At 37.7% G+C, this 16,676-nt stretch overlaps 1 protein-coding gene across 1 annotated transcript in view; it reads left to right on the top strand.

Annotated features, from left to right (window-relative positions):
- Positions 1–2,094: 2,094 nt before the first annotated feature.
- The window catches only part of LOC143888023 (ubiquitin carboxyl-terminal hydrolase 10-like), a 28,065-nt gene continuing 13,483 nt past the window's right edge, over positions 2,095–16,676 (top strand). The window contains exons 1-3 of the mRNA XM_077392305.1: positions 2,095–2,589; positions 6,226–6,480; positions 13,500–13,644. Coding sequence (XP_077248420.1) covers positions 2,438–2,589; positions 6,226–6,480; positions 13,500–13,644 — 552 coding nt within the window. The 5' untranslated portion in view covers positions 2,095–2,437. The remainder of the gene's footprint in view (positions 2,590–6,225; positions 6,481–13,499; positions 13,645–16,676) is intronic.

Here is a 16,676-nt window from a genome sequence, read left to right as displayed (position 1 = left end):
TATCCTTACATATAAGAAAGGCCAAAAGGCAAAAACATCCTTACTCATGTTTACAGTTGGCTATAAATAGTTTCTGACCGTCCACGTCCTACAACAAAAATAAGTACAAAATAGACGGCTCCGATCCACCGAAGGCAGGAGAGGTGGTGCAAGTTATGTACAAAGGCGATAACCCGTGCGAGTGCGGGTGGAACTTGGGTCGGGTCGGCCGTGAGGAACACTTTTTTTCCAACCCAAACTTGACTCGACCCAATTTCCAACACGACCTGACCGAACCCTACCCAAGTTTGACCCGACCCATGCTTTTAAGCTTACAAAAAAAAATAGATAAAAAATGACGGGTTTCAGTCAGGCCGAGCTGCCCAAACCCTCAACCAGAACCCGAACCCGAACTCAACTCAAGTTGTGAAAACCCGACCCGACCCGACCTTTTTTGGGGTTCAACCCGACACGAGTTGAATCCCTACAAGTGAGTGCGGTGTTATTCGAGTATCCTTAGGATTCCAAAATAGTTGAAACGCTCGTATTTTAAAATTGGGAAAAATACACTTAGACCCCCTGTGGTTTCTGACACATTCAACTTAAACCCTAATATTTAAAATGTTACAAGTGGACCCCCTATGGTTTCATTGGGTTTTTTAACTGGACGAAGCTGATGGTATGGGGGGAAATACCAAAATGCCCTTGTCTTCCCTAGCTGAAAATTAGGATTTTCATACTTGAAAACTAAAAATTAGGGGTTGATTCAAACCCTTGTTGATTTATCAACATAAACCCTTCATTTAGGAGTTTTATTTATCTTCATTCACATCATTATAATGATTTGCATAGAAACCCTAATGTTTTAGGGCTTTATTTTTTTGTTTTTATTAAAAAAACAATTCTCAAAATGTAGGTTTGATGTAGCCATGGGGTGGGGTTCGATTGTTTGTAGTGGAGGTGACAGCGGTTGTCGGAGATGGTGACGGCGGCGGTGGCCGAAGGTGGCAAAAATTGCAGTGGCCGGAGGGGCGACGACAACGGTGGGAAATGGTGTAACCCTAGTCCCTCTGCAAATGAAGGTATTTCTGTCCTCATAATATTAACCGTGGTTATAGTCTTTCCGTCAGGTTAAACTGACGAACGGTTGACAGAGAGGGTGTACTTGTCACGTTTTGAAACCACTGGGGGTCTACTTAGGGCTGCACAAAAAATCGGCCAAACCAATAAACCGAACCGAACCGGACCTTTTGGTTGGTTTGGTTTGGTTCGGTTTTTCTCGGCATTGGTTCGGTCACGGTTTAGAATTTTACCAAACCGATCCCATTGGTTCGGTTCACCGTTTTAGAGTTTTAAACCAAAAATTAACCGAATCGAACCGAGAAATGGAGGAAAAGACGAACTGATTGTGTCATTATCAAATCTAAGGTGAGTTATTTCATTTTGAAAGAGAAAATGGGTGATTTAAACAAGGGAGGTGTGTCTATATCCATTCCCTGTATTCAAAAGTAAAGAATACATTCACACCTTCCCCTTAGACCACCCCTTAGAAGCATAAAAAGAATAGTCCTAAATACTTATAGGGGCTGTCCAAGAGAAGAAGGGTGGGGGGGTGGCGAATATATCATCCCCTTTATAAGGCCCTTGATTAGAGTTAGAGAGGGAGGGTCTCTTAATTTTTTGTTGAGAGAGAGAGAGAGCTTGCCGGTCTCGTTGCACAGCGTCGATGGTTGGTTTGGATTGATAAACTTTTTTTTTGGGATAGATAAATGTATTTAACTACTTGATTTGGATTTGTACCACCGTTAAACGAACAGAACCGGTCAAAATCGGTTTGGTTTGGTTCGGTTATACCCCCTATCGGTTTGGTTAAAGTTTGGATTTTCTCCAAACCGATGTGATTGGTTCAGTTCAAAAAATGTCCCCAAAGTGAACCGGACCGGACCGTGTGCAGGCTTGTAACTTTTTAAACTTTTGGGGTTAAGTTGAATGTGTCAGAAACCAGGGGAGAAACCAGGGGTCTGAGTGTATTTTTCCCTTTAAAATTTAACTCAACAAGGATTAGAAATAGAATCCAGAGTGTTTCCCAATATAATATGTAGTTTCTCGTCTTTTCGCCGCTTTTAAAACGCGTGACGAGAGAGAAATAGAGACGGTTGAAAAGACGAGAAAGGAGGTGGTCTAGGTAGAAATCGTGTTTCTCTCGTCTTCCCCTCTTTATTTTCCCTCTGTTTTCCCTAATTCGATCAAACCCCCTCTTAATCAGCTGCAATCTAGGGTTTGAATTCTCTCTCTCTATTCAGCACCGATTCGTCGAATCTACGAACCCAACGTACATTAGAATCTTTGTAGTCCCTAGAAAAGTGATTTTCCTCAGGACTTTTGGATCCCCCATCCCTTGATTCACGATTGATACTTAAATTTGTTTACTTTTTACTACTTAAAATCGTTTTATAGAATGACGATTCCAGATCCAGGTTCTTTGATGAACAACGAGGATATTCGCTTGCCGTACACTCCCGAGGAAGAAAAACGTATAATCAAGGAATTACGGGATGCTGCTGAATCTGATTTGAAGCAAGGAAACTTATATTATCTTGTTTCTAATAGGTATTATTGATGACCTCAAAAAATAATAATTTTGCCATACTATTTAGAATTTTCCCTTGTTTATTTATGTGATTTATAACCTCAGTTTTGAATTTGTTCTTGCTGGCTTAATCTACTGATTTATGATGTGTGATAATTCAGAATCTTGATGGTAGAATTGTTGTATACAATATCTTTCTATTCTTTATTTTCCTGTTTGCAGTTGGGTTTTTTCTTCTAACATGTTTGTTACCCTGAAAATTCACATTGGGTGTGATGCCCCGGGTTTGACACTTTAATTTAAACATAAATACTGTATGCATGATGCGTTTATGCCTTACCCGTGCCATACCTTGACATATGTCATTGGATTTGGTGTTCCTATATCTCTGTATGATACCTTTTGGCTTGATTTCTAACCTTTTTGATATTTGAACAAAGGCCCTGGTTTTAGTTGATTTTATCATGCTTCTGACCTTAAGTGAGAAGGTTTTAACAAACAAATAAAAGTTGGTTGTGTGAGTATGCTCCTGATATATGTAATGTTTAGAGCACCTTGTTCATGTGTGCTTCCAGGCAAAGTTTTAAAACTCCTTTGCGCCATCATGTATTCCCCCGAGTCTACTCCCTTTTCCTTTGGCTGCATTCTGTGTTTTGCCCTACAGTGTCAATAAAAACTCCTTTGATTCTCCCGAGTTATGACTTATGACCACATCAACCGAGTACTCAGCCGCGTCAACCACGTTCTTGGCCGTGTCCGCGTCAAGTTGACAAGGATTTTTCTTGGTCGCATTTTGTCCCACATCCATGTTTTAAACACTGTTCCAGGTCTGCATCTCCATACCTAAACATTAAGAACATGAATTCAAAAATGATGTCAAAAGGAGCCATCCAAATTTCCAAAGTGCTTATTGTGGTATATGCCAAATCTTGTTGCTCAGTAGAGTTCCTAGGCATTTATTTGTTCCTTATCTGTATTTCTTAAACCTTTGATGTTGCTGTTTGAAGTTTTTCATAGTTAATGTGCTATTTGTGGTTTATGCCAAATCTTGTTGCTTAGTAGAGTTCCTTGGCATTGTTTTTTTTCTTTTTATTTGTTCCTTCTCTGTATTTCTTAAATCTTTGCTGTTGCTGGTTGAAGTTTTTCATAGTCAATGTGCTATTTGTGGTTATCTTGGGAATATTTTACAAGCAACCAGTTGGGCCTTGGTTTCAAAATTGGCTAGCCAATGATGAGTGCTATTCCATGGATATGAATAGTAAGGGGGCCTTCTTCCTACTTGTTTGCCTTAACTGATTTTGAATGCCGAATGGTATATCTAGAACCCCACAATACAAACTGACTGAGATTATGAGTTATAAGAGCATCAAGATGAAACAAGAGATATAGGAAACAAGGAATATGAAAGAACACCTCTACAACTAGCTTATCTCACCTAACCTTCTCTCTAGTCAAAGTGTTCGCCTTTAGATGAATTTCTTGCTGTATGGATGTAATACACTTGAAGATGATTAGCTGAATCCAAAATTTCTTTAATTGGATTTGATAGGCGCCATGGGCAGCCAGTTTAACGTTTAGTGAGTCGCCTTCAAACATATAGGGACATTTAAAATTTGAAGAAAGAAGTCTATTACTTCTCGTAAGGCAAATACGGATATGCCTCCATTTCATTTGAATCTTAGATTCCTAATGGTCCCCAATATGACAACCTCACATTGCTTAAATGGTCTCCTACAATCCGCTGACACTCATTGGACTCATATTACCAATTCATCATAATTAATTTGAGGGCAAATCTCATTTATACCCCTCATATTAGGGGTACTATCTCTATTCCCATCGAGAAAGTCATATCCCTCTTTACCCACATTTACCTTTTACTTTCCTTCATTTCTGATGCCGAACATGTGGCGTGGATGTAGGCCTATGGGGCCCAGCTATGACCTTGTGCTCGGAGGGCTTAGACCGTACCAGAGTGTGATTAACCCATCCCATCCCGTGATGGTGCTGCTCAATAAAGATAATGGCTGCACCCTTTCCATCAGCTATAGCTTTTGGTAAGATTGGTAGAGTCGCGATCCTACATGTGGTATAGGGCGAGGTCACGGGTTCAAGACTTCCTGTGTTCATCGCCGGGGTGGGGGGGGGGGGGGGTTTGTATGGGGCCAGCGATGCTCCTGTGCTTAGGGCTTAGACCGCACTAGGGTGTGATTAACCCGTTCCGTCCCTCAATGATGCTACTCAATAAAGATAATGGTTGCACTCTTTCCATCAGCTATAGCTTTTGGTAAGATTGGTAGCGCCACAATCCTACACACATAAAAAACGACCAACCCTAAAGCAAAGGAATACTGGATAAGCTGATGGTCCTCGATTCCTTTGAGGCTGTCTGCATGATGCATCGATTTAGGATTCATCTTCTATGATGGTTAAGGTGGTCTATCCTGAGGAAAATACCAGGGTTTGTAGCCGGACAAGAGGGGAATTGGGATAGACCAAAGGGTAAAAATGGGCTCACACTACTTAGAAGACCCTACCAATGACTTAAAAAAGACTTCACCGAGAACACACTGTTAGGACCACTTCTAAATCCCAAAATCTGCCATGGCACACAAATATAAATATCCTCTTATAGCAATAACAAGCTTGCTAAGGTCTCTATCTAACTCTTTAAGCGACACCTAAAGGTAGGTCTTCAAACAATCTTATTTTCTACTTTATAAAAAATCTCACAGCTTGTGGCCCCCTTGACACCAGCTACTCGATAAAGAGCACTAAAATTGACTCTAAAATGGAAAGGATGACTAGCCAAACTATACATTATCATAGAATCTAATTCTATTGCCTAGACCTACCCTATATCTAACCCTCAATGCATAATTGAACTTCACGCTACACATACTTGCTCCTCCCCTCCTAGAGATTTCCATAGAGTTCCAATTTCTATTTTTTCCCCATATTCTATCTTAATTATGCGTAGCCCATCCCCCTCTTCTCTTAATATCAACCCCCGTAGAAAATTACTTCTCAGGATTGGGAGTCATGAATCACGACTCACGGGTTTTCTTTATTGGTGTATACTTGACAAGCTTCTGGATTTAGGTTATACTTATATTTTTTATCTTTCATTAATTAGATTCCATCGTACTGTTTTTGTGTAAAAACTCTGACTATAATTTGAGAAATTAATTAATAACCGTTTCAGGTTATACTCATATCTTTGATCTTTCATTAATTAGATTTCATCGTACGGTTTTTGAGCGAACTCTGACTATAATTTGAGAAAATAAATTAATAACCTGACCTAATATTCAAATTTCACTAGAACACCCTTTTAGCCTTTCAAAATTCTTCGTAAATGCTTGTATGCTTCTGTAATTTCCCATGTTTCCACTAGAGAATTGTGTTGGTTCTATTTTCTTCTCAATTGAGTACTAGGTACTCATACTAAGTCTTCTTGAAGTTTCTTGGGAATTCTACTGTATTTCCTGGTGCATGCTTGATGGTATAGCTATTTTTTATTTCTTCTTCTATTTTTCATTTTGTTTTTGTGTTATAAAACACTTGCATTAGTGTTACAACTATTATTAACAGTGTAAAAGGACTGGACATCCCTCCGTATGGTTGTAAACGAGGTTCTCTCTGTTGTTTGGCAGGTGGTGGAGGAAGTGGCAGGAATATACAGAGCAGGATGAGAGCAATTGTCCAATTGATGAGCATTGTACTAGCTCTCAGCACTCGAATGGGTCCCTTTCTAAGATCCCTCATAGACCTGGACAAATTGATAATTCTGATTTATTGGTGAATGGAATGGATGGTGAAGGTGATGAATTGGAGATTCGAGTAATGATGGAGGAAGAACATGATTATGTTTTGGTTCCTCAAGAAGCATGGAAGAAACTCCTTGAATGGTAACTTCATTTTTCATTCTTGCCAAGCATTTGTTGAAGGGTCACTTCCCAAATTGTTGCTTCACACAATGATTTTATTACCTGGTTTTTCTTTTCCTCATCACCAATGAAAGTTCAGTTCATTTATTCAGATGTCCCGGTTTTCTCTTATTCTGAATTCCAGCAACTTGTGATATTTAATTTTACATAAACTGCAGAATGCCACCGATAGCAGCCCTTGCTAGCTTCACCTCTAATTGCTGTATGTTTAATTGTATATTCATACTTCATTATTATGGACATACTAATTATAATTGATTTGATTGATACATTTTTTAATGCTATGAACACAATTTTGATAGATTTGCTTTGATCTTCTTCTTGGATCAAATAAATAAACTAGGTTTGATGCCTACCCCTTCAATAAAGGGAGCTTTTGCTTATAGAGAACTTTCCTTCCTTTCTTGATCTTGAAGTGATATCTTGATCGTATGTGGATTGTCCTTCATCTCTTCTTCATGTTCTCAAGGCAATATCTACGTCATCCTTTTTGTTAAAATTTTTTGATCTCATACTCGTAAACTCCGAAGATCAAGTGCTAATATTATTCTAAGGTTTGCCATTCAAAAAACATATATTCTAAGGTTGTACTAAGATCAGTGAGAAGAACAATCTGGATGGATCTGATCTAAAATAAGAAGGCTGGAATCTGGATTGAGTCAACTCAACCATCATATTTATATGTTAGGTTGATCTCATGATCCAACAGTCCGATTGGATTGATTTCAAGTTTTCAACTTGCCTAATTGCGATAGGGTAAGCTATGATCTGCTTTTAGAAAGTTGACCATATTTTGGTGGATTTTATACATTGTAAAGATTGATTAGGATTTCCTCTATAAGTTCTGCATCATCGAGTTCTTGTCCAAGTCTAAGTTTTGACCTACAAAGTCAATCAAAAACTCTTCTTGACATGCCCGATTTGACTCCTTTTTACTTTGGCTGAGTTCTCGTTCTAGTTTTTTAACACTGCATTGCACTAAAAATTCATCCAGCATTCCACCACCAGCTTCAACCATGCTCCTCTCTCAAGGATACCGCTGATATCTTCTTCCCCTATGATGTCTCACGAAAAGGAGTGTTTACATTAAAAGTGTTGTCAATACCCAAGTGCTCTAGTAACCTGCGTCGATCTTATAAGTATTTTCATTGATTCACTTCAACACTTTGCATGGTCTTGTGCGACATAGGATGTGCGCTTGAAGGATTTTTAACCTTTGTCTTCTTTAAATGCTTATTGATGACAATGAACTTTCACTATGGCCTTACATGTTGAATCCATTTCTTCAATCTTTTTACGGATTTTCTCATGCAATTCTTTTATGCGTTCAGCCAGTGTTTCAAAACACAGATGAGGGTTAAAACGTGGCCAAAGTAAATCCTAGTTGACTCAGCATGACGCGGTTGCGTACTTGGTTGACGCAGTTGAGTGCTTTGTTGACGCGGTCATAAATTGGAGAGTCAAAGGACTTTTGATTGAGTTTGTAGGGCAAAATGCATACTCAGACAAGAAGCCAGACAAGGTAAATGGGAGTCGACTTGGGGGAGTCCACGATGATGCGGGGGAGTTTTGGAACAATGCGTTCACCCATTTCTTCTGCTTCTTCACTTGCATTCTCCTAATCAGGCAAAGGAATTAACTCATAATAATGACTTGGTTGCTTTCTGAACACAACCTCAAATGGGCTCTTTCTAACAAGGATTCAAACGTCGGTTTCAGTTTACACTTCGATCCCCGTGAAAGTGGAAGTTTATGGAAGTCCATGGAAATTTTGTAAAAATTACGAAAGTTTATGGAAGTCTATGGAAACAGTGAAAATTTTAGATGGAACTTCAAGAAATGCTACAAGAAGCACAAATACAATCTTAGAAACCATTGCACACGCAAGACAATCATCCATACTTGTTTAACAAGATAAAAGACCTAGTGACATGAGTTGTTTCGTATGTATGGAATGGTAAGGTTAATTTATTTTTTGAACGATCAAATAGTAAGGTTAATTCTAAACATAGATATTACCATTCAAAAAATAAATAAAAAATAAAAATTCTAAACATAGATATTTGACATGCTTTGAGTTTGAGGAATTGTTTATGAAGCATTGATAGGAAGCCAAAGTAATGAGACATTATTCAAACACAGACTGAATTCTCATACAACAATTTAAGAATTCACACTATTGGAAAGCATGCCTCTAAGCTTCCAATGACGTGTCTCAATTTTTCCGACCTAAATTTTTCGAATTTTAGGGGATCAAAGTCCAAAGTAAGTCCAGACAAAAGTACGGAGTTTGGTTCCTTACATCTTACCCACATAACCAAAACAATCCCGTATATCCAGGAAAGACTAATTCCCATTCCATTAATAAGATGAATAAGTTGAAAAATAAAAGAAATGGCATGGTCAACAGCTCATCACCCCAATTTGGCCATCTGTTTGTGCATGGTAGGCATTACTGTATGGAAGTTGGGTTCCAAATCACCTCCTCAAATTCCTCAAAAAATGTGAGAGAAACTGAACCTCGATCATGGGTAATATTTGTTGGCACTTCATGCAGTTGATGACCTCTTTGAAGCAAAGATTTGTTTCGCTTGTTGCATCTAGAGTTTTCTTACAAGCATGGTTTTAAATTTCGACCGAAATCGAAATGGGGTATACACGAAACGGGTATAAAATTTCGGTCGAAATTTCGTTTACCCGTAAATTTCGGCCAAAATTTTAGGGATTTCACCCAGATTTTCTTCCGTTAAATAATACTCTCGAGATTTCCGTAATCTTTTCCTATTTTTTGGCTTTTAGTTTCCTTACAATGACAAAACTACCCTCCAATTTCGACCCAAATGTGAGATGGTGGGAGTGGGATAAAGATACCAGATATGGGATGCGATAGATATAGGTTTTTTTGTCCAAAAATATCTACACTTTTCCCGAAATTTCGAACGAAAAGAAATTTCAGTTGAAATTTTTCACTAAAAGTCAAAGTTTTTATTTTTTAAAATGCCACTTCCTTCCCGAAATTGACTGAAATTTCGGTAATTTCATTGGAAATTTAATACTGAACGTAATATTGTTTTTAATCGGTGTATGGGATTTCGACCGAAGTTTCTGTTTCTCTGGGGTCCGAAATACATCCCGAAACCGAAATTTAAAACCATGCTTACAAGCAATAATGTGTGACATCGTAGAAAAGTGATCAACAACCACAAAGATGGTGCATACCTTGTTGTGTCTTTCAAGGTTTGGGCTAATGGTATTTGTTGGCAATCATCTCATAGGTCTTATCTCATCCAAAGTGACCTTCCAAGATGCAAACCATGGACCTCAAAGATGATCCTATCCCTCATCGAACAATTAAGAATGCTCAATTGGTTCTCCTTGGAAGAAAAATGTTTTGTATAACCTAATCCCCTCGATGCCTCTTCTTGCAATCTGCCCAAATTTCCTTGAAATAATCACATTCGTTATACAATTTTATGCAATGGTTTGTCTCTGCAATAATTTCTTTTTACAGGAGAGGAAAGCCATATTTTCAGACTTACCATGACACGCCCGTGTCAGGGTTGCACGACTTCCAGTCCCTGGTGGAAATGGTACGTAAGGAAGTGAATTGGAACTCCACCGTCGGAGCTTACTCGAATGCACTAAGAATACAATGAAAAGACAGAAAGGAGCTAATAATGCCAACCAATCAACTTGACCAAGACATTAAGATATGAAAACGGCAGACGTGTTAAGCTTGTGTTTTCCCAGCATTCTTATCCAAGCTTCCTTCTTTTCCCAAGAGTCTCCTTTTGTCTTCGATCTTGTAGTTGATCTCTTCGAACCTATATTTTGTATAGGTGCATCAAGAAGACTCTTCCTTGGGAACGGCTCGCATACCTGCTTTGCTTTTTGGTGATAAAAAAAAGATGAATTGCTTACTTGTATCTTCTTAGAAGCATTCTGTTCGGTCCCTCTAACGAGGAACCTCACTCCACTTCTATTTAGTGGTGACATTTACTCCTAAGGTTGTAGAATAGAAGCCTTTCTTAAAGGTCTTATTGGTAAAGGTTGGAAAGGTTATATTCGATTCGAGTACTCCTTTACTCGGTCCTCCGGACCGCGCCCTGGCATTGGTTTAGTCGTTCGGTTCAGTCCGTGGGCCTTCACTACACTGGTTTCTGAATTGCATAGATAATCACTAAACGTGCCGCTGACTGATTCATCTTTGCAAAAGATCCTTCGTCTCATCTCCACTAGGGACACGTGACACTAAACCCACTTTCTAATAAGGAACACATGAGAACTGCCCCCCGAGGGATGCCGCCAGCTCTGATCCACTACCCGATCCCCCAAAAAAGAATGAGAGGCACACAAGACGGCAGTGATGGTAGCAGAAAGTCCGCGGGATGACGGAAACTACTGTTACGCCAGAGGGGGTGCAATCCTCTCAACGTGGTCCTTCTGCTAGGATCAACTATCGCTTTATTTTGTACCCGCGGTTTATACTTAAGGGCAAATGAGAATTATTGTAGATAAGAAGCCTATTTTGCTTCTCTTCGATTAAGACTGTATGGCTCATTGATCTTCCTCAAGGATTCATGATCTGAATACAGCACAAACTCCCTTCGTATTAGGTGATGCTTCCAATATTGAAGAACTTGGACAATGGCATGAAATTCTTTGTCAGAGGTGCGTCATTCTTCCTTTAATCACTCACCTTCTGGTTGAAAAACGATACGAGTGATACCTCTTGGCTTAGAACAGCACCTACACCCACTCTAGGTGCATTACACTCCACTTAGTATAGCTTATCAAAGAATGTAAGCACTAACACTTGAGCGTTGCACATTCATTCCATATTTATTTGGAAGGCCTTGGCCGCCCCTTATGTCTAGTCAAATCTTCCCTTTTCCTTACAATCAATGATTGTTGCCACGATGGTTCTGAAATCTTGGATAAACCACATATTGAATGCTGCTAAACCATGGAAGCTGCGAATATCACCAATGCATTATGGTATAGGCCAGTCCCGAATTGTTTGTACCTTGTTCTCGGCAGCACTGATTACTTCTGCACTAACCACATACCCCAAAAACAGCAATTTGTCCAGTATCAAATCACACTTCTTTATATTAGCATGCAATTCTTTTCTTCGTAAAGTTCTTGATACTTTAAATGACCCTTTTTGTCAGCATTATACCCTATTTTTTCGTCAAAATACACCACCATGAACGTTCCAGTGGCTCGAGTATTTGATTCATTACATGCATAAAAGCACTTGATACATAAAAGAAACCAAACAACATAACCATTTATTCGTAGTTTTTTTTTTCCCCCATTTTGAATGATATTTCTTATTATTCTCAATGTATTGAAATGTTATGTTAGTCTCTTTAAGTCGATTTTAAAGATTATTTTAGCTCCATACAACATATCTAATATGTCATCGATTTTGGAGTAGGAAAGCTGTATTTGATAGCTATCTTATTAACCTCTAATCTATCCACACACATACCCATTCCATGTTTCATAGGTTTTAAGTTTTAACAATTCCAGGAAAACTCATGTGCTAACTTTATTATTTATCAATTCTTCGACTTGCCTTTGCAGTTCCTCATGCTCTTTAAATTATTCAATTGTGAGTCTGTGACCATGGTTTTAAATTTCCACCAAAACCTAGATGGAAACCTACACGAACCAACTGAAATGTTTCCGTTTCCATCTCCACGGAAACCGAAATTACCGAAGTGCATAAACTGAAATCACAAGTGTAATAATGGTATTCTGTATCAATATGTATTATATAATTATATTTTCATGAGTTGCATTCAAAATTTGGTGCATCTATTATGTACAAATATTTATATGAATTACATGTGAAATTTGGTATGTAATAAATTATCTGACATGTGCGTTAGTGTATGTCACTTGGTTTTCTATATTTTTAAACCATTAGGGATGGTTGTCTTTCTTATGTGATGGTTTCTAAGTGTGTATTTATGTTTGTTCCTGCATTTTTTTATGTTTCATCTTTAAATTCTATCATTTACATATGTTAACATATATTTTCGTAATTTTGCATGATCTCCACCGAAATTTCCAACTGAAACCAACACGTATCTGTTTCCGTGGTGACCAAAACTGAAACCAAAATTTAAAACCTTGGCTGGACCCCTACTCCCAGTCTATGCAGTGTTCGACTCCTGACTCCCCATATAGTAGGAAACCTATCTAGTATATCATTTGGCATATCAATCGCATATTCCTCCACTAGGGTTCCAAATCCTTGGCCATTTTGGGAGTCCTTTTATCTCCTTCCGTTACTATTGCATAGTCCAGTCCATTGTCCTTTAATTCTTTTGAAAAGTCATTGACCACAAAGAAGTTTTGTTGTTGATGTCCTCCTTGGCGGGCTTGAGTTACTTTTGCTAGTGGACCGACCTGGGCAGGGCTCTATATGCTTTGTTGCTAAGCAAGGGAAGCACAATATTATATTCGGGTTTTCACATAGGGTTATAACTTGTTTAGAGTTTGACGAATTATTGGGGATAACCTCATCATGGTACTTGTTTTTTCTTCATGTGCAATGCCCATCTTAAATCTTCTTATTCCTTGTTTCCTTCTCATATCTACTATCCTAGTAATTAGCATTAAATGATTGTGTCATAATTATCTAACTGATATGCTAGCTATTGGCTGAATCATCCTTGTTCTTTTTATCCAAATGTGATTTCAACTTATTGTACCAACATTTAGTAGATAAATAGTTAAGTCATGTATCTTTCTGTTTTTCATCCTTCGATATTTCTGCTTCTCCTTTTTGGATTTTCTTTTTAGCTAAAATGCGCATTTGCTTCTTTCTGATTTATCACTTTGGTAGTTGAAGTCAACATTATGTAATATGCACTGACTTGGGTACTTCAAATTATATTTTTTTTAATAATTTTTGGTCCTTCGCTTATTCATTGCTTATCTTCCTTTTTAAAAATTCTTTGTAGGTATAAAGGAGGACCAGCGTTACCAAGAGAAATGATTTCTCAGGGTTTTCATCACAAGGGTTTTAGTGTAGAAGTTTATCCCCTGCGTCTTCAACTAATTGATGCTAAAGACGATTCCCGGTCAATTTTTCATATCAGTAAAAGGGTACTTATTCTCTTCTTTTGTGCATTTCAAACTTTGCCTATTTAAACTTGAGAAATTGGAGAGGGAGCTTGTGTTATCCTGGAATTTGGAACTGGGGCAGCTTTTCTTGTTGAAAACTTTTTCTAGTGCCTAAATTTGTCATCTAAAGATAAGAATATAGTCGCTTACTTCACAGTGCTGCAATGTTAATAGATTGCCTACTTATAATCTCACAATGGAATGCTCCCTTAGCGTTGATTTTCTGATGGTTCGGCTATTTGGTTTATTGCTTTTTCTTTTTCTTTTTTGTTTTGTTTTTAACAATAAAATTTATTGCTTAAATTGGAACTTTGCACTGCTCTGTTACAACTCAACTCAACTCAACTAAGCCTTTGTCCCAAACTAGCTGGGGTCGGCTAATGAATCCTTTAGAAAATTTTCATGAAGAAGGTGAAAGGATCTCCCGGCTCAAAATTGACTAAGTCTACTCCTGACACTAGTTGGGTTTGTTTACATCGATCATTTTCTTCCATTCTATCCTCTGTTATTTAGCATAATTAGGAGCCAGAAGTCCTAGAACAAAATGATGTGTCTGCATATGATGTTGAGTTGATTACCAATATAAAAGGCAACTCAATACGATTGGGTACTGCGAGGAATTTGGTTTTAAATACAGTTTATTTGGTAGATTGCCCACCTATCTACCATACGTTTACTTTAGGATATGGTTTTTCTTCTTTGGAGCATCTATTCTCAAGTGTCTAAATTGTTCCTAAATTTTATGTTGAGGTGCCATTTTTTTTTCATATTTTAGTTTTTTTCAGTCAAAAGCTCAGAAAATCTGATTGAATCAATAAAGTACTTTAAGATTTAGTTTTGAACTCTCACTTGTCAGATCATAGGGTGTGTGCGCGTGTCTATATATATGACATGTACCTTGTTTTATAAATATATTTTCTCCCATCCAATGGGATAAAAAGCTTCATCCATATATTTCTATAATTCCCAAAATATCCTTATGGTTTATACTTTAACCATTTTGGTATATTCCATAGTGCATATACACTATATACATTGTATATATCCTTTCAATGCATCCAATGCCACGAAACTAGTTCGTGTAAGCAACCAAATAAATGCGGGACCTCTATCTAATAGATAATAATAGGTCAATCGAGTAGTGATTGGGATTGTAGCAGGGATTTAACTGTAGATCCTGCAGAACCCACAAGTGGGCCCCACTGCAATTATTGCTCCGTAGCCAATGCTACAATCACATTGAGTCAGTGGCCTCCATCGAGACGTAACCCTGAAGATAACCGTCAAATCATCATAGTGACCAGTTTTCACTTCCATTCAAAATTTTTCTTCTCTCTCTCACTCTCTCTCTCTCATCTACTTATTTGAGTTCATAACATTTAAGCTAGTTTTTACTCCATGCTTAAGTGATTGTGTATACCATTAGTTAGTTTGTGTGTGTGTGTTTCTTTTAGGTAGGTAAGTCAGTTCAGGCAGAGCTAAATCACCGCTCTTCATTTCCTGTTGCCTGAACTAACTTTGTCACATGGATGGACACCTTGTGTTTGGTTGGGTGCTAGTCGATGCATTTCTTGTTCTGTGCCATGATAACTTGGCAACTTGGACACCGGCACACAAATTTAGTTGCAGAATTACAGTTATCCTCCCTACTCCTTCCCACTCGGTGACATGGGCTTTTAAATGTGTTTAAAATAAATATATGATCATATTCTGTCATATTTGGGTAATAGCTACACTCGTCTATGTATATAGCGTTTGCAGGATTGTCTCCTAAACATTGACAAATCTGCCAAATATTATGGGGTTCATAGCATGAAGTTTCTACCAATGTGCATGATACCTGGCCACAGCATTTTTGTTCATATTTAATGTGTTATTCCTATATGGGTCACCAAATGACCCATGAAGACATGGCATGTCCAATTCAAGCAACATAAGAAGGAACATTGTGGATGGGACTGGAGGTTGTTACTTTATAAGAAATTGTTGATATATTGTGACCTTATCTAAGTGTGTCCTCCTCCGACTAAATCTAAATGTATCGATCAGTATTATAGCAGGATTTATTGAGCTATCTATGCATGCCCATGTCTGGAAATTCATGTTACATGAATTCTTCTTAATGGGCGAAGAACCCATGTTGGACACGCCTCGAATTCCAGTACTTTAGGATTCTTTGAGACACTTCTAGATATTTTTTATGTGTTTTTTTTTCTGAATACTACTACCACAACTTGAACAGTTGCTGCATATTTTGAGTTCTATCTATCCTAATAGTAAGTTTCTTAAATGAATATAAAATATTACATCTACTTAACGTATTAAAATTTTCAATATATTACTTGTTATAAACATTATTATGTAAAAATAATAATTTGAGATTTGATTAAAATATTTTGGCGAATCCAGGAATTTTTCTTTTTGATGTTTGCCGAATCCGACACTCTATACCCGTGTCGGATTTCGACACTCGTACTTGTACTGATGCAACATTGCTGAAAAGAAATGCTGAACTTGCTTGATAGTATGCGCTTCATGAGAGGTTTCATTATGCAGTTATTTGACAATTTAATCAAGTCTGAGTTTAAATGTCTGAAACTCATTAGTTATGACTAGTTTATTCATCTTTACCTATACCGGTATACACCTTGGAAAGTTTGAGTTTTGTTTTGTTTTGTTTTTACTTGTTTGGTGTTAGTTAAATTGGGGAGGAACTCATTTGCGTTTACACAATTTCTGATGGTTCATTGGAAGCAACTGTGTGTACTTTCTATTTTCACAAAAAAAAATGTTCCTCTTTATGTTGTGCAAAGTTTAATACTAGTTGATTCACATTTTTTTTGTTTTGTTTTTGAATGGTGTTTGTTGATTCACATTTAACTCATTAATGTTGACCTGGCTCAACTCCAAGCTAAGTCAATAATGTCTTGATTCCTAGCCAAAACTACTTGTGAATTACACTACAAGTTGGGTATTAGGCTTATTCTCTGTGGTCCATTTTCAGTTTCTTTTGT

This window comes from Tasmannia lanceolata, unplaced genomic scaffold (genome assembly GCF_043159265.1).
Source record: "Tasmannia lanceolata isolate RefF3 unplaced genomic scaffold, GAP_Taslan_0.1 ptg000012l, whole genome shotgun sequence".
NCBI classification, from domain to species: Eukaryota; Viridiplantae; Streptophyta; class Magnoliopsida; order Canellales; family Winteraceae; genus Tasmannia; species Tasmannia lanceolata.
This window is presented reverse-complemented; position numbering and strand designations above follow the sequence as displayed.